The sequence below is a fragment of the Crinia signifera genome, chromosome 2 (genome assembly GCF_055691185.1).
Source record: "Crinia signifera chromosome 2, ASM5569118v1, whole genome shotgun sequence".
In the NCBI taxonomy this organism is placed as follows: domain Eukaryota; kingdom Metazoa; phylum Chordata; class Amphibia; order Anura; family Myobatrachidae; genus Crinia; species Crinia signifera.
The window spans coordinates 186,477,375-186,493,372 of NC_139218.1; the positions used below are offsets into that span (position 1 = coordinate 186,477,375).

General features: G+C 43.4%; 1 protein-coding gene across 2 annotated transcripts in view; it reads right to left on the reverse strand.

Annotated features, from left to right (window-relative positions):
- Window positions 1-8,290: 8,290 nt before the first annotated feature.
- The window catches only part of LOC146060304 (membrane-bound glycerophospholipid O-acyltransferase 2-like), a 53,504-nt gene continuing 45,796 nt past the window's right edge, over window positions 8,291-15,998 (reverse strand). For both annotated transcript variants that reach the window (XM_083173349.1, XM_083173348.1), the window contains exons 11-13: window positions 15,482-15,614; window positions 13,753-13,904; window positions 8,291-10,812 (exon numbers count right to left, since the gene is read on the reverse strand). In XM_083173349.1, the coding sequence (XP_083029475.1) occupies window positions 10,683-10,812; window positions 13,753-13,904; window positions 15,482-15,614 (415 nt within the window). In that variant the 3' untranslated portion in view covers window positions 8,291-10,682. The remainder of the gene's footprint in view (window positions 10,813-13,752; window positions 13,905-15,481; window positions 15,615-15,998) is intronic.

The window sequence follows — 15,998 nt, forward strand, 5'->3', positions numbered from 1 at the left end:
CTAGTGATCCGTGCAGAAGAGAGACGCAGATCTTGTGTAGAGCGTAGTGGTCGAGATGGGAGATATTTTGTGATAAGTGCAGAGATATATGCTGGTGCAGTATGGTTAATAGCTTTATAAGCAAGTAGAAGTGTTTTATATTGAATACGGTAATATACAGGCAACCAATGGAGGGACTGGCAGAGCGGATCAGCAGACGATGAGCGTCTTGCAAGGAAGATCAGCCTAGCAGCAGCATTTAAAATTGATTGCAGTGGTGAGAGTCTGTTCTTGGGAAGACCAGTTAGGAGACTATTGCAATAATCAATGCGGGATATAATGAGTGCATGGATAAGAGATTTGGTAGTGTCATGTGTGAGATAGGGTCGTATTTTGGATATGTTTTTTAGATGCATGTAACATGATTTGGAGACAGATTGAATGTGGGGAAGAAAGGACAGTTCAGAGTCGAGGATGACCCCCAAGCAACGAGCTTGTGGGGTAGGGTAGATTATCGAGTTGTCAACAGCGATGGAGATGTCAGGATGGTAACTGTTCTTAGTTGGCGGGAATATAAGTAATTCCGTTTTGGAAATATTGAGTTTGAGTTGGCGACAAGACATCCAAGATGAGATGGCAGAGAGACAATCAGAAACTCGACCCAAAACCACTGGTGACAACTCTGGGGTTGATAGATAGATTTGAGTATCATCAGCATACAAGTGATACTGAAATCCGAAAGAGCTGATTAGTTTGCCAAGAGAGGAGGTATAGATTGAGAAGAGCAGAGGACCTAAGACTGAACCTTGCGGAACTCCGACTAACAGAGGTAATGAAGAGGAAGTAGAGTTAGAGAAGCGAACACTGAAAGAGCGATCAGATAGGTAAGATGTGAACCAGGAAAGGGCTGTATCATTAAGACCTAGGGAGTGTAGTGTTTGTAAGAGAAGAGAGTGATCGACGGTGTCAAAGGCAGCAGAAAGATCAAGAAGAATAAGTAGTGAGTAATGGCCTTTAGACTTAGCCGTTACCAGATCATTCACCACTTTAGTCAGTGCTGTCTCAGTGGAGTGTTGAGAGCGAAAACCTGACTGAAGTGGGTCTAATAGGGTGTTAGAGTTAAGAAAGTTTGTGAGGCGAGAGTAGACAAGTCTCTCCAGTAGCTTGGAGAGGCATGGGAGCTGAGATATAGGACGATAGTTAGAGAGAGAGTTAGGGTCAGAATTCTGTTTTTTTAGAATAGGAGTTATCACTGCATGTTTGAGCAGAGAAGGAAAAGTACCAGTAGTAAGAGAGAGATTACAGATTTTAGTTAAGGTTGGAATAATCACAGGAGATATATTTTTAATGACTTGCGCAGGTATAGGATCGAGAGGAGAGGTAGTAGAGTAAGAGGATAAGAAGAGTGCGGATACTTCCTTTTCATTTGTGGGCTCAAATGAAGAGAAAGTGCCAGAGGGTTCAGGTGGGAAAGAAAGAGGGTTAGAGGTTGTGGAAGAGCATACCATTTCATCTCGGATGTTATCAATCTTGTCCTTAAAGTAGGAGGCAAGTTCTTGTGCACTGATGGTAGCCGGTGGGGGAGGAGGGGAAGGGTACAGAAGAGACTTAAAGGTGTTAAAAAGTCGCTTAGGGTTGGTGGCATGAGAAGAGATGAGAGATTGGTAGTATGTTTGTTTGGCAGTGTCCAAAGCATTGCTGTAGGAGTAGTAGCTAGTTTTATATGCGAGGAAATCAGTCGTACTACGAGATTTGCGCCATTGGCGTTCTACTTTACGTGACTGATTTCGTAGTTGTCTTGTTGTTTTGGTGTGCCACGGTTGGCATCTAAGCCTACGTGGGGTGTAATGGGTAGCTGGAGCCACGTCATCAAGGGCTGTTTCAAGAGTCTGGTAGAGGTGGGAAACAGCAGAGTCAGGAGAGGTAAATGTAGAAATTAGTGAGAGCTGTTGTTGCAGGGAGGTGGTAAGTTGTGGAAAATTAATTGCATTAGTATTTCTACGGGTTAAAGTAGGCTTGCATGATTTCAGTGTCAGTGAGCTTGGGGTAATGGAAGAGAGTGAGAGGGTAATGAGATTGTGATCAGAGAGAGGGAAGGGAGTGTTAGTAAAATCAGAGACTGAGCACAGCCTGGTGAAAACAAGGTCAAGGCAGTGGCCTTCCTCATGAGTAGAGGAGTCAGACCACTGGGAGAGGCCGAGAGAGGAGGTTAGAGAGAGGAGTTTGGAAGCATGCAAAGATGGTGGACTGTCAATAGCAATATTGAAGTCACCCAGGATGACAGTGGAGATGTCAGAGGATAAGAAATGGGGGAGCCAGGCAGATAAATCTTCTAGAAATTGAGTTTTGGGAAGCCCAGGTGGGCGATAGATAGCAGCAACACGCAGAGAGAAAGGGGAAAAAATCCTAATAGAGTGAACTTCAAATGATGTAAATGTGAGTGAAGGAGCAGATGGTAGAACTGAGTATGTGAAGTCTTGTGAAAGTAATATACCAACCCCACCTCCTTTACAGTTACCAGGCCTGGGGGTGTGAGTGAAGTGGAAACCACCATGTGACAGTGCTGCAGGCGAGGCCGTGTCTGATTGTGTGAGCCAGGTTTCTGTAACTGCCAGCAGGTTGAATTTGTGAGAGATAAAGAGGTCATGGATGGATGTTAATTTATTGCAAACAGAGCGTGCATTCAATAGGGCACATTTAAGTTGTTTGGAGTGTGGTGGGAGGCATGTGATATTTATGAGGTTAGCCGAATTTCTAGGCATACAACCAGTAAACTCTGAGTGGGACAGGTGGTTTGGGCCTGGGTTTGGTGATATGTCACCAGCTAATAAGATTAGAAAGGAGAGATAGATAAAGGTGGATGTTTGTGTTTTTTGTATTGGTGGTGGGATGTGGATGTGAAAGTACAAGTAGAGAAGTAAGTAAAGAGCTCATGAGTGTTTAGAAGAGGGGAGTGAATAATAGAAGAGGCAATGTGCACAGAGTGGTGAGTGTCAGGGAGATTACAGGATGAGTGAAGTTTGGTGAAAACTCCATGTAATGAAATGAGAAGTAGCAGTTTGGTAAGCATGATGTAATAATGTATATTGTATTTACCTTGCTTGATGTTGTTCAATGTTTTTCAACTGTTTTTTTAACTGTTCTTTAAAAGTAATATCACTTTGTAATTTCTCACTTAGGAGATTTCTAACTTAGAGAACTGCCCAGGCAGAGGACTGCCTAATAAGTGAAGATATATACCAAGTCTGATTAGAAGAGGCTACAGCTGAGGGCACATGACCAGCTAATCAAAGGACATCAATTAGCTTGTTTTAAATAAACACTAGCCAAAAATATATACCCCAATAAATTAGGCCTCACTGACAACAGCTTCAAACAGGTTATGCAAAGGCTAGAAACATCCTTAACAATACAACACTAGTTCTGCAATTGCCATAATTCAGATTAGCAGTTAAAAGTGATTTAAGTAGACAAATGAAAAGTCACATACATGGAATAATTACTGCAAGACCTCAATAGGAGTAGATGCAGAGCGCTGGTATTTGTAGTGCGGACAAATGAAAAGTCACATACATGGAATAATTACTGCAAGACCTCAATAGGAGTAGATGCAGAGCGCTGGTATTTGTAGTGCGGACAAATGAAAAGTCACATACATGGAATAATTACTGCAAGACCTCAATAGGAGTAGATGCAGAGCGCTGGTATTTGTAGTGCGGACAAATGAAAAGTCACATACATGGAATAATTACTGCAAGACCTCAATAGGAGTAGATGCAGAGCGCTGGTATTTGTAGTGCGGACAAATGAAAAGTCACATACATGGAATAATTACTGCAAGACCTCAATAGGAGTAGATGCAGAGCGCTGGTATTTGTAGTGCGGACAAATGAAAAGTCACATACATGGAATAATTACTGCAAGACCTCAATAGGAGTAGATGCAGAGCGCTGGTATTTGTAGTGCGGACAAATGAAAAGTCACATACATGGAATAATTACTGCAAGACCTCAATAGGAGTAGATGCAGAGCGCTGGTATTTGTAGTGCGGACAAATGAAAAGTCACATACATGGAATAATTACTGCAAGACCTCAATAGGAGTAGATGCAGAGCGCTGGTATTTGTAGTGCGGACAAATGAAAAGTCACATACATGGAATAATTACTGCAAGACCTCAATAGGAGTAGATGCAGAGCGCTGGTATTTGTAGTGCGGACAAATGAAAAGTCACATACCTGTGAGAAGAGAGAAACAAATAATCAATCCATATTCAGGGATAACAGGATAACTGTTTTTTTAACTGTTCTTTAAAAGTAATATCACTTTGTAATTTCTCACTTAGGAGATTTCAGCTCTTCTCCTCTGCCCAGCACACACTGCTTTGTGCTGGGTTGCAGTGTGGCCATGGAGGTGCTTAAAATACAATATTTTCTCAGGATTTTTTTCTAAGGGTATAATATGAATAATGTTAGTAGTAGAGACAGGATTGTATGCAACATAAAAAGCTTGAAATATGCATGCAAATATGCATGAAAAATACTTAAAATATGCATAAAAAAGTGTTAAAACATGCTACATTAAATAATAAAAAAAAAGTAATTTTTACCTTATTTATTTAAAAATCAGCAAACAATTAGTTGCAAATAAACCTCAAAAATAGGCACACAACATCTGCAAATGTCTAGTGCTATACACAGGATTTTTTTTCTTCCTGGCTGCTACAGCATACTGCAGCGTCCAAAGCTCTTCTTGCATCAACTACACGGACCCTCATCTCCAGCGCAGATGGATCAAATGTCAGCATAGCAAGTGAGGGGTGCACAGTGGAAGGCTTCCTCCCTGCGCTGCATACTCACTGTGACACAGCATTTCCTCCGCGCCATGTCACAACCCTTCCGCCCACCTCCTCTGCTGCAGAAGTCTGTCTCTTGGTGTAAAGTCCCAGGCCAGGGGCAGGCCAAGGTTCAGGAGCTTCATGATAGCATCCGCCCCGACTGACTTTTATCAACATGGATTGGCAGCCTAGAGCAGTGTCGGACATAGCGTACATCCAAGGTTCCCCACACTGCGCACATATTGCCCCAGCCTGCACACTCTACCACTACCTGGCCAGCAGCAGCAGGGCAAAGCAGTGCTCTGAATCGCGGATGGGAAGAGGACGGGGCCTAAAATATGCACTGTCACTAGATTTTAGGTAAAATATGCAATAACCAGTGAGAATGGGCAAAATATGCAAATGCAAATAATCCTGTCTCTAGTAAGGAGTAATGTATATAAGGTAAAGTGGTACTACTGTGTGATGTAACATGAAAAAGGGACACCATCGCATCATATAATTTGAATAAAGTTACACTACTGTGTGGCATAATTTGAATTGGGGGTACTATTGTGTGGCCATGCCCCTTCCCAGCAAGAACACACCCCTGTTTGGGCTGCGCACCGAATGTGTGCACTGTTTCTATTTAAAATATTGCAGGTAGGAGCACCAAAATGATGACTGCTATGATGAGGGTTGATGGTGCTGGGAAAGGGGAGCAGGGTCAGAGGCGGAACTAGTGGCGGTGCTAGGGGGCACCAGCCAAAATCTTGCCTAGGGCATCATTTAAGCTAGGGCGGGCTCATCCTATGTTATTAAATATGTAAAATGAAAATGTATTGTGGAAAGTCCATCATCCTGGATGTTATAAATAGAAACCTATGTAAGTGGTGATTTTGTCTTTACTATGGTACAGTATTGTGTCTGTGAAAAATGACAATATTTACTGTACCTAAATAACTACCTCCTTTGAGATCAGAAAAATTGACAGAACATTTTTTTTTTTTTACATTTCCTTGACCCAAGCATTGATGCCAATATTCTCTAACTGCAGCACAGACTGACATGCAGTGTAAAGAGTTAATTCATTCTTGGGTGCTGTCCAACTTAAAATCTGCTTTGGAGGGACGTCACTGCTAGGCACCTGCAGGTACAGAACCTATGTCATGTGCATTCCACGGCAAGTCTTCCCGTGCTAGGAAAGGTTCTCACTTGGCTGAGAGAGAAGGAGATAAGCTACAATAAATAGGGTGTATTTCAACTGGAAAACATAGAGCGCGATCATTTTTAGAGATAGAAAAGAATGTAAATAAATATCTGGGGCTATGTTCTGAGGAAGGTTTTAGCCCAGCTGTGACGCACTATTCTGAGTAACTAGTTGTTTCACTAAAGTTACATTTAAGCACTCAGCATTTGTGACTTGTTCACTAATGCCAAGCTGTTGTAAAAAACAATGCGCTAGTACTACAAGATAGTGGCCCCAGCTATGTTTTCTCGTATAGCTGGGGCCATTATCTTGTTGGTGCCCGATCCTTAAAAGTAATTGTATTTATATAGTTCCAGTAATTGCGCTTTAAAGACATTTGTTCCTTCACCATGGCATGCGGTCATTAAAATACAAAAAACATGAGAACTGTTTTCGCTAAACGTCTGCATTGAAGTTACTATAGAAACCTGGCAGCCTCATTGTGACATCTCTGGGAACGGCTTCCATAAAGGGGTCAATCAGTCTCCACTGCACCAGAGAAATAGCACATAACTTGTAATACATACAGTATCATCTAATGCATTTAGCCTCTGGTTACAATCGTTATGTACTAAGAAAAATATTGATTCTTGTCTAATGGTGTGTACACACGGTGGGAGTGCCGTGCGATGTGATCCCGACGCGATCAGATCGCATCGCACCGCATGCATGAGATCTGCATACAACTTTGACTATATAGTGCAGATCTCTACTTTACAGTCTAATGATGTGTACACACGGGTACAATCAGCATGAGAGCTTGACCATATAGTCAAAATCTCATCGGGATTGCATGCAGATCACATGGGTTTTTAACCCTTGCGATCCCAATACGCGTTCATGTATCACAAGCAGAAAGTCGTGGCTGCAGTGACTATATACTGTAGATCTGCACTATATAGTCAAAGTTGTATGCAGATTGCATATATGATGTGCAATCCTGATGCGATCTGATCGTGTCGGGATGGCATCGCAGGGTACTCGCACCGTGTGTACACTCCATAAGCAGCCAAGACTTTCTGCTTGCAATATGGGAGCCCGCATAGGGATCGCAAGGGTTAAACACCCATGTGATCTGCATGCGATCCCGATGAGATTTTTTTTACTATATAGTCAAAATCTCATGCTGACTGTACCCATATGTGTACACAGCATAAGGTTTCTGTTTCACACAGGATGAAGGTCACCTTAACTCATGGATACTGTCCATAGGCATTTCTATAATGTGCGTGGTGCACTCCAGAGCAGGGGTTAAAGTGAGGGGGGAAAATGGGTGGAACGAAGTTCCACCACCTCTAACGGTAAGGGGAACTGAGTTCCACCTCTACCACAGCCCTGGACAGTAATTCGAACAGAAAAGCCTGTCCCAGTGGTTTATTTTTCTGGCATGGCCAATATGATGTCATGCCATCATCGAAGCTGAAGTGAAGAAAATTCACTAAGAGGAGAAGGCTCTGTGCATGCTGATGATAGGGTGAAAGGGGTCTGGAAGGACTCAGGGCATGGAGCCACTGAGGGACATGGACAGTGAGCTGCTGGAGTGACAGAGACAGATGTGTATAAGCAGTGTGGACATTATGGGGCACTACTGTGTGATTTAATTTGAATCAAGGGCACTACATGTGGTGTAATGTGTATACATGCGTTTTTCACTTCTTTTTTTTTTTAAATGCAGCGAGCCATGCAAGGGGACTTGGTGCACCAATACATGTCCATGTCGACATTCGGAACAAAAAAAGTTGGAAAACCCCATTGCCGGGTTGCTGCAGGGATCTTTACCTTGCAAATGCCTGCTCCCGAAAATCAGCGGCCCTCCCTCTCCATGGCCGGGCACCTCCTGCATTTTGTAAGGCACTGCCAGAAAACGTTGGAGTGCCGCCCCCACATGGCCGCCGGCTGTCATTCAACTTGCAACTCGCCATCGCTGGCTTTGTTTGCACTGATGGCTCATGTACTGCTTGCAAGCGCGGTCATTCGATAATCAGACAGGCTACAGATTTGCAGCCATTCTGAACAGGCCTGAATTGTGCCCTATGTCAGCACAGTCTCAATCTATTTAATGGTTTATTTACATCTTACTTACTTGTATTCAGATTGTATAGAATGTACCATCATTTAGAAATAAAACATACATTATGCAATATTATAAACAATAAAACCATAGCATATAAAAACACACATAGAACAAAGAATCATACAGTATTACAATTAAATATACACCATGTATCAAGACTTTTTTATTAATAATGTAATATATAAAATAAATCTGCAAATATAACTCAACAACAACAACATTAAAATAGGTATTAAATACTTGAGAAACAGTTAAAAATCAAAAAATCTGTATTCTAAATATCAGTGCCAGTGGTATGCTTTGTTCAAGCTGCGTTCAATAAAAACAGCATCAGAAAATAGAGATAATTTCTATATTTCTATAGTGAATGAGGCCCCAATATGGATACATTTTCTCAATCATGGACACAACAAACAATGGGTCAAATGTGATTGAGAGGAGTGTGATAAAGTACCAGACAATCATCTCCTAACTGCCATGTTACAGTCTCTGTTTGAGAAATTACAGGAGCTGATTGGCTGGTCCTTTAACCCTCTTTATCACTCTCCATTTGATCACTTGTTAAGGCTTAATACATTTGGCCTAGTGTTTGGGAATATGTAAGTGCCTCTTGCCCAGTAATGGCTCACAGACAATGTCTGGGTTGACGTTAAAAGGTCAACCTTTCCAACCTTGTGCATGTTGATCTAGACATGTCTGTGGGCTATACCACACGCCAGATCAAACAAAGACAAACGGTGTGTACCACACATAAATAACACATTGAATACTACATAACTAAAACACAAGCAGGCTTTTCTGGATTATGCTGCATATCTGTACACAAGACCATGTTTGTTACACTTTAAATGGACTTTCTATTTATTTATTAACAGTAACTTATATAGCGCAGCATATTCCGTTGCGCTTTACAAAGGAGACAGTGATACAACAAACAGGGTATTTACAGACAGTCAAACTTTAGTATGTTATATTTGTCTCTGTAAAGCTATTTACATGTGTGTGCTAGGATGCTATAATAGTGCAGTGCAGTACACTAATAGCTGCCAAAGCTCCATACTTACAGTACACAAAGAGGTCAATGCTATTTCACATGAAGGCTGAGAGGTGCTGTTGCCACGGTATGTACACGCAAGCAAAACTTGCACCGTTCATGGCACCTTTTAATGTCCAGCTCACAGATTTGGATAAAAATCAGTGAGTCGGCAGTACCATACAGTAAGTGTGGCATAGCTCCACATTTATTTGCACCTGTGAATAGGGATGACCCCTAAGTATCTTAAGTGCAAGTAGAAAGTAAAGAGTATGCTAAATATGTCAAGGAGATTCTCTAACAATGATCCATTCTGTAAGACATTTTCAGGGATATTTGTTTCCTGGTCCTACTGTATATATTTGTCTGTTCCTTTGTGACTGCTGTCAGCTCTACTAAACTACAGCCAGATTAACAAAGGGGTAGGTGGAGCTGCAGCTCCATTCCTCCACATAAAAATAGGCCCATCATCATGACAGCACGGTGATGACCAGCCACCAGCTAATCTACATGTTAGGCCATAAATTCTAAGGATTAAAACTGACTCCAATTTTCCACACAAAATTATAAAATTTTTGTACTTTTCTATATTTAGGTAGACATTGGGGCTTGTAGTGTATGGGTTCTACATGCCTACATGGCATAGGTCTCACCACCTCCACTTCTCATAACAGGCCCTGGAACATTTGTAGCTCCAGGCCACCGGTGAACTTGTGGGTGGTGGGCCCAGGTGCAAAAATATAACCCCCCCCTCCACCCCTACCCTAGTTCACAATATGCAACACATCGGTGGGTGACAGGAGAGGCAGAAGGTGACAGGGAGAGGCAGCAGGAGGCACAGGGTGACAGAAAGAGGGTGACATGGGCAGCAGTGGGCCCCTTAGCCTCAGGGGCCCAAGGCACTGCAACAATGGTAGTTCCACCTCTGCTCCAGACCCATTAGGTCCTTAATCCATCCCTGCGTCCAGCAGACCATGATTGTATTAAGGCTTGCCAAGTAAATTTGCTTTTAAACAATGGTTATAGCTAGGCTAGCGAACCTACTGTAAGTAAGAACTGCGATTTGTATTGTTCCATTCCTACCAATGATGAGTAACATGTATGAATCCAGTTCCTGAAACTGACCAAGTTTTGCCATATAATTAAGAAACTGTACAAATTAGCACAACATTTTGGTCACTTCTGAACCCAGTAAGTAGCTAAAATTGTATTGGCAAACGTTCCAGTTTTGTGATTATTCGCATCCAAATGCAGCCATTCGCTCAGCAAAGGGGGGTGGCGTTTACCCGCTCGGTAAGCAGTAAATTGACTCTGCTTACCGATCCAACCTGAATCAGGCCCAATATATGAATTCAAGCATTCATTTCCAGGCTGTAGTTAAAAAAAATACTAGTTGGTCAGAGGCATATCTAGGGCAATAACACATACAACTAAAGTCTCTTCCTTAAAATAAGTTACTGACATGTCATAATAAAATTATTACCCTGAGGCTTACACGCGCATCTGTACAAAAAAATAGATGGACAATATCTTTACAGTTCCTTCTTTAGGTGGTTGAGCGTTGGCTCTGAAGGTCTTGATTTTACTGGTTGAAGTCTTTTTCTCTGAGGGACAATAAGGAGCAGCAGGAGAGGGATAATGTGTAAGGAGAAGCCCAAAGATCTGCAAAGATGTAAGGGGATTATTATGGTGGATGACAAAATGTTAACTGTGCTAATTATATAATTATTTTAAAATAAATGATTCACCAAATCTTCTAAACTTTATATTTCACATCTGGTCAAACTGACATGTGGCTAGTTTTGAAAGGCATATATTCTAAATGGGTAAAGCATATGTAAAGCATTTCAGTGGTATGGGCAGTAGGATGGTCAATCCCAGGATCGGCGGCATCCTGGGATTCGCCCCTAAAACTGCTGGGATTTCAATACTCCAATCCCGAGGTTTTCGGGCAGTGTCTGAGCACCAGCTCAAATGCTGCCCAGCTGTTCCCGATGCTTGGCCTGCGGCTCTGCACAGCGTGAAGGTTAGAGGTCACACTTCGCAGGCCACGTCACTGCTGTCCACCCACTTCCACCGCCCCCACGAGTGTCGCATTCCAGGCCGCCCATTTTCTGAGGCATCCCAGCTAATCCGCACTGCCCATTAGGGATGCCAATCCTGGGATCTCGGGAATCCCAGGATTTAGCATTTTTCAAGGGGTTGTATGCATGACTACTGTCCGGCTACACACACTGCTAAGTTTAGTAAACCGTACCACGCATAACTCTGCACTCTCCTATTCTGTCCCTGCAGTGGCAACATTCTACCCACCTAAGAGGAGCAGGACAGCTGGAGAAACACAAGTGGCCTTGACTGGAACCTGGAGCCTGAATAGCGGCACCGGTGGTACCGGGGAGATGTATTGGTAAAAGTGGCAGTGTGGAAGTGCTGTGTAGATGTAATATCAAAGAGCAGATGTAAGTATGGTCGACTGTGCTCAGCAGTAGTGACGTCCCTGGCGCACCTGCGCAATGCATCCTTGGGACTGTGGATGCCGCTGAAGAGGAATCCGTTGGCCACCGTGTACACCAGGGGATGAGGGATAGATAAATAGAGAGAGCTAAAATACCAGCCAATCAGCTCATGTCATATAATAGGGTGTGTTTGAAAAATTACAGCAACTCTCTTCAATGCTTATTGACTAATTCAGACCTGTTAACCATGCTGCACTGTTCTTCGGCGGCGGCGAAAAGAAGCCCATAGGCTTCTATAGGGTATCGATAAGGTGGCGATACCCTGCCCTGTGGTATCATTTTTGATACATTGGAAAATGCGGTAAAACCGGGGTTTTACCGCATTTTCCATTTGATACACCTCGCCCTCTGTGTTTTCATTATTTGTGAATAGTGATAAAGTGCCGACCAATCAGCTCCTGACATTTTTCAAACACTCTTAAAAAATTACAGATGCTGAATGGTTGGTGCTTTATATCTCTCCACTTAATGGGGGAAATTTACAAAGATGGGAGTTCTATTTCACATGGGATGTTGCTATGGGCAACCAATCAGACTGTACTTTTATTTTTTTAGCACCTTCTAGAATATAATAGACTAGTATTCAATGCTACGGCGAGCGCAGGGGCAGCGTATGCTGTAACACTTTCGACTGCGCTCACCGGGCTTTCACTGGCATTTTGATTCGCTGCCTGCCCCGCCATGCACCCTATTCAACGATTCAGGGGCTCGCTGCCCCTGACGGCGAAAGTCACCCAGAACGGCGACACGGAGGGGCAGGCCTGATGGCGAACCCACCAGCCTACAGCAAGGCAGGAGGGGGACATGGCGGCCACAGCGGAGGGGACCCCCTGCCCGCTAGTGGGTGGCATGCAGCGGGGTCTGGCAGCGCAGGGTCAGGTCGGAGACCCGGGGGGGGGGGGGGGCGGGGAACCGCTCATTAGATAATCACTGCACTGGTCCCACTCATTACATATGCACAAGCGGCACCAGCGCAGCTTCTGTGCCTGTCTCCCTGCCAGCCCTCCTTCTCCTCCCTGATAATAGTTGCAGGGACCCCCTGCCTGCTAATGGGTGGCATGCAGCAGGTTTTGGCAGCACAGGGTTGGGTAGCGCTGGCGAGCAGGGGGTGCCTGCAGCGCATGTGAGATCAACGGCGGGGTCCCTGCGGCGGATGGGAACTACTAGTTCCCATCTGCCGCAAGGACCCCGCTGCTAACTTCACATGCGCTGCAGGCACCCCCTGCTCGCCAGCGCTACCCAACCCTGTGCTGCCAAAACCTGCTGCATGCCACCCATTAGCAGGCAGGGGGTCCCTGCAACTATTATCAGGGAGGAGAAGGAGGGCTGGCAGGGAGACAGGCACAGAAGCTGCGCTGGTGCCGCTTGTGCATATGTAATGAGTGGAACCAGTGCAGTGATTATCTAATGAGTGGGTCCCCGCCCCCCTGTTGATGTCATGAATTTTTTTTTCAATTCTAAATATATTTATGTGCTGCATGTTTTTTTATAAAAAATAGCAAATCCTTCGAATAATAAAAAACCTGATTTTTGGACACCAAAAAATTAATATAAAACCTTTATTTTAAAAGAATGCAAAACGGAGAAACTCAGTGAAAATCACAGCGATAACAGTTCTCCTTTCTAGTATTGAATACACTCTTGGCGAATTGGAGTCAAAACCCCATTGAAATACACCAGCGTATTGCAGCAAGCATGAAACGGAGAACTGGCCGGCAATCACAGTTTGCTTTCGGCGAACAGTGAACATTGAATACAGCGAATAACATTTTCTGAGAAAAAATTCACAGTTTCGCTGAAAAACTGCCCAGTTCACCGAAAAAAGCGGTGAGTCAAGAGCATTGAATACTGGCCATAGCATCTGATTGGTTGCCCATAGCAACATCCCATGTGAAATAGAACTCCCGTCTTTGTAAATTTCCCCCAATTTGTTTTCTCAAGCTTGTGACAAATACTGTATAGTTGTCACCATTTAATATGTATTTTATCATGTCACAGCATTTTCACACATCCTCTACTTTGAGATTCTGTTCAGCATAATTACAATACCTTTTCACTAATCAGCCTCCATCACCCCCCCTCTTACCTGTATAGTTGCAGTGATGCCCCAAGTTCTAACAGTATGAATGGTGCCACAGTGTAGCTCATTGCTATCTGCGTACAAACCCAAGTGGCAACGCTATATACTGATCTGCTCCATGATGTATGCTGGAACCACGGACGCACCGTTTGCCGCACCTGTTTATGTGTATAGAAAACAATTAGTACTGTAGACACTCAGGCAATATATCTTTCTTGTTTCTCACTACATTGGTTTTATATAATCTATACTGTATAGGAAAATGTCCCCCCCCCCGCTTATTGTATCTAATATATAAATAGAATCATGGGCCCCTTTTACCTAAGTTTGGCATACTGTACCTCCCTAAACTCTATGGGCCAGATGCACTAAGCTTCAAAAGTGATAAAATGGAGAGTGATAAACAACCAACCAATCAGCTCCTGCCTGGTATTTTTCAAACACAGTCTGTGACATGGCAGGTAGAAGCTGATTGGCTGGCTGTTTATCACTCCCCATTTCATCACTTTTGAAGCTTAGTGCATCTGGCCCTAGATCTCCTCTAGGGCGGGATGTATCAATATTCACTTTTCTGTAGTGAAGTGGACTCCGTTTTTTCGCGCTTTTTTCGTGTATGGTTTGCGATGCTTTCCGCGTTATTTATGATGATTTTCTGCACTTCTTTGGTCCGCGGTAATGTGGACCTCCCCCGAAATCTTTTCGTTTTTTTTTGTTTTTTTTTCCACTGCGCATGGGCGATGACGTTTTTTATTGTCATGCGCAGATGCGCTCAGGGGCTGGGCGGGTTTTCCATTACAAAACATTCCACAAACACCCTCCTCACCCACCTTTACCCTAAACCCATCTGCCACACAGCTCACTACACAGTGCCTCACACCTCAATGGCTCCTGGTGCCTCTTGTCCACATAAAAAAACCAGGACAACCATTACAAAACATTCCACACCTCCAGAAGAATTACCTTAGACTTTTTACCCTGACAGGACACAAACAATTCGCCAGCAATACAAGGCGAATTATATGTAAGAGAAGCTGAGCGCTGCGAGTGTTAATACATCACACAGCGCTTCAGCTATAATACTGTCCAATGGGAGGATCTTTCGCGCCGGAAACTCCGCGATACTTCAACCCGGCGGAGTTTTTTCAACAACAGAAAACGAAAACTTTATTGATACATCAGGCGAACAAGTGACGAACGCGAAAACGGGATGTCAACGCCACGGTAAGCGTTGATACATCCCGCCCCTAGTGAGCCATATATGTCAGAGTTCCTAAATAAAATACATTTAGGGGTATTCAATCCGTAATGATTTTTGCAACAGTCGGAAAACCTGCCCCTTTCACAGATTTTCAGTCGAATTTACATTCTATCTATTCAATTCCGGTTTTCCGACTGGTGGAAAAAACGACATGGTTGGAAAACATGTGGATCGGGGAATTAGTCGCCGTTGATGCAGATTTGACTTGTATGAAAGTGGAACTGCATTGGTGCAAAAACCATCCGACAATACACATATCTGGATTTTTCCGTCCAGACCAAACAATCCGTACATGTTTAAATCCCCCTTGGGAAGATATCCCACATCCACTTCTCTAGATGACAGCCTCCTTACATTTTCAAAGCCAAGACTGCTGCATCCTCAGTGCAGAGTGTGTGCATGTGTGCTTGGTGTCATACCATGTATGTAAATATTGTCTACATTTACTTTCTGCTGTCTACAAATGAGGTGACTTACCCTACGAGCTGCAAGCGTGATGGGCACAGCAGTGAGAAAGGTTAAGTAATACCCTGGATTTACGCCATGCCAGGCTGCTGATAGCAGGAAAGTAGAAATCAGTGGGCAAAATGGAGTCCGGTCATAACAAACCCTGCAAAAAAGTTGTGTAAGTCTGGTATCATTATAGTAAAGAGTAATTAAAATAAAGCTTAAAGAGATATACAATCCAATGCAGTATTTCTCAACTCCAGTCCTCAAGTACCCCACAACAGGTAATGTTTTCTGGATTTCTTTAGCATGCACAGGGGAGTTCATCCATTATGTTGGGCCAGTAGTTACTCCACCTGTTTCCACAGAAATAAATCTGGAAAAAATGTCCTGTTGTGGGTTCTGAGGGCTGGATTTGAGATTCAGGAATCCAGTGGCAACTATACAAAAGTTTTGCATCTGGATCTGCTACTTGTATACGATCATTTATGAATTTATGTATATGAACAAATGTGAAAAATGTACATGGTGTCATATGTATTATAGA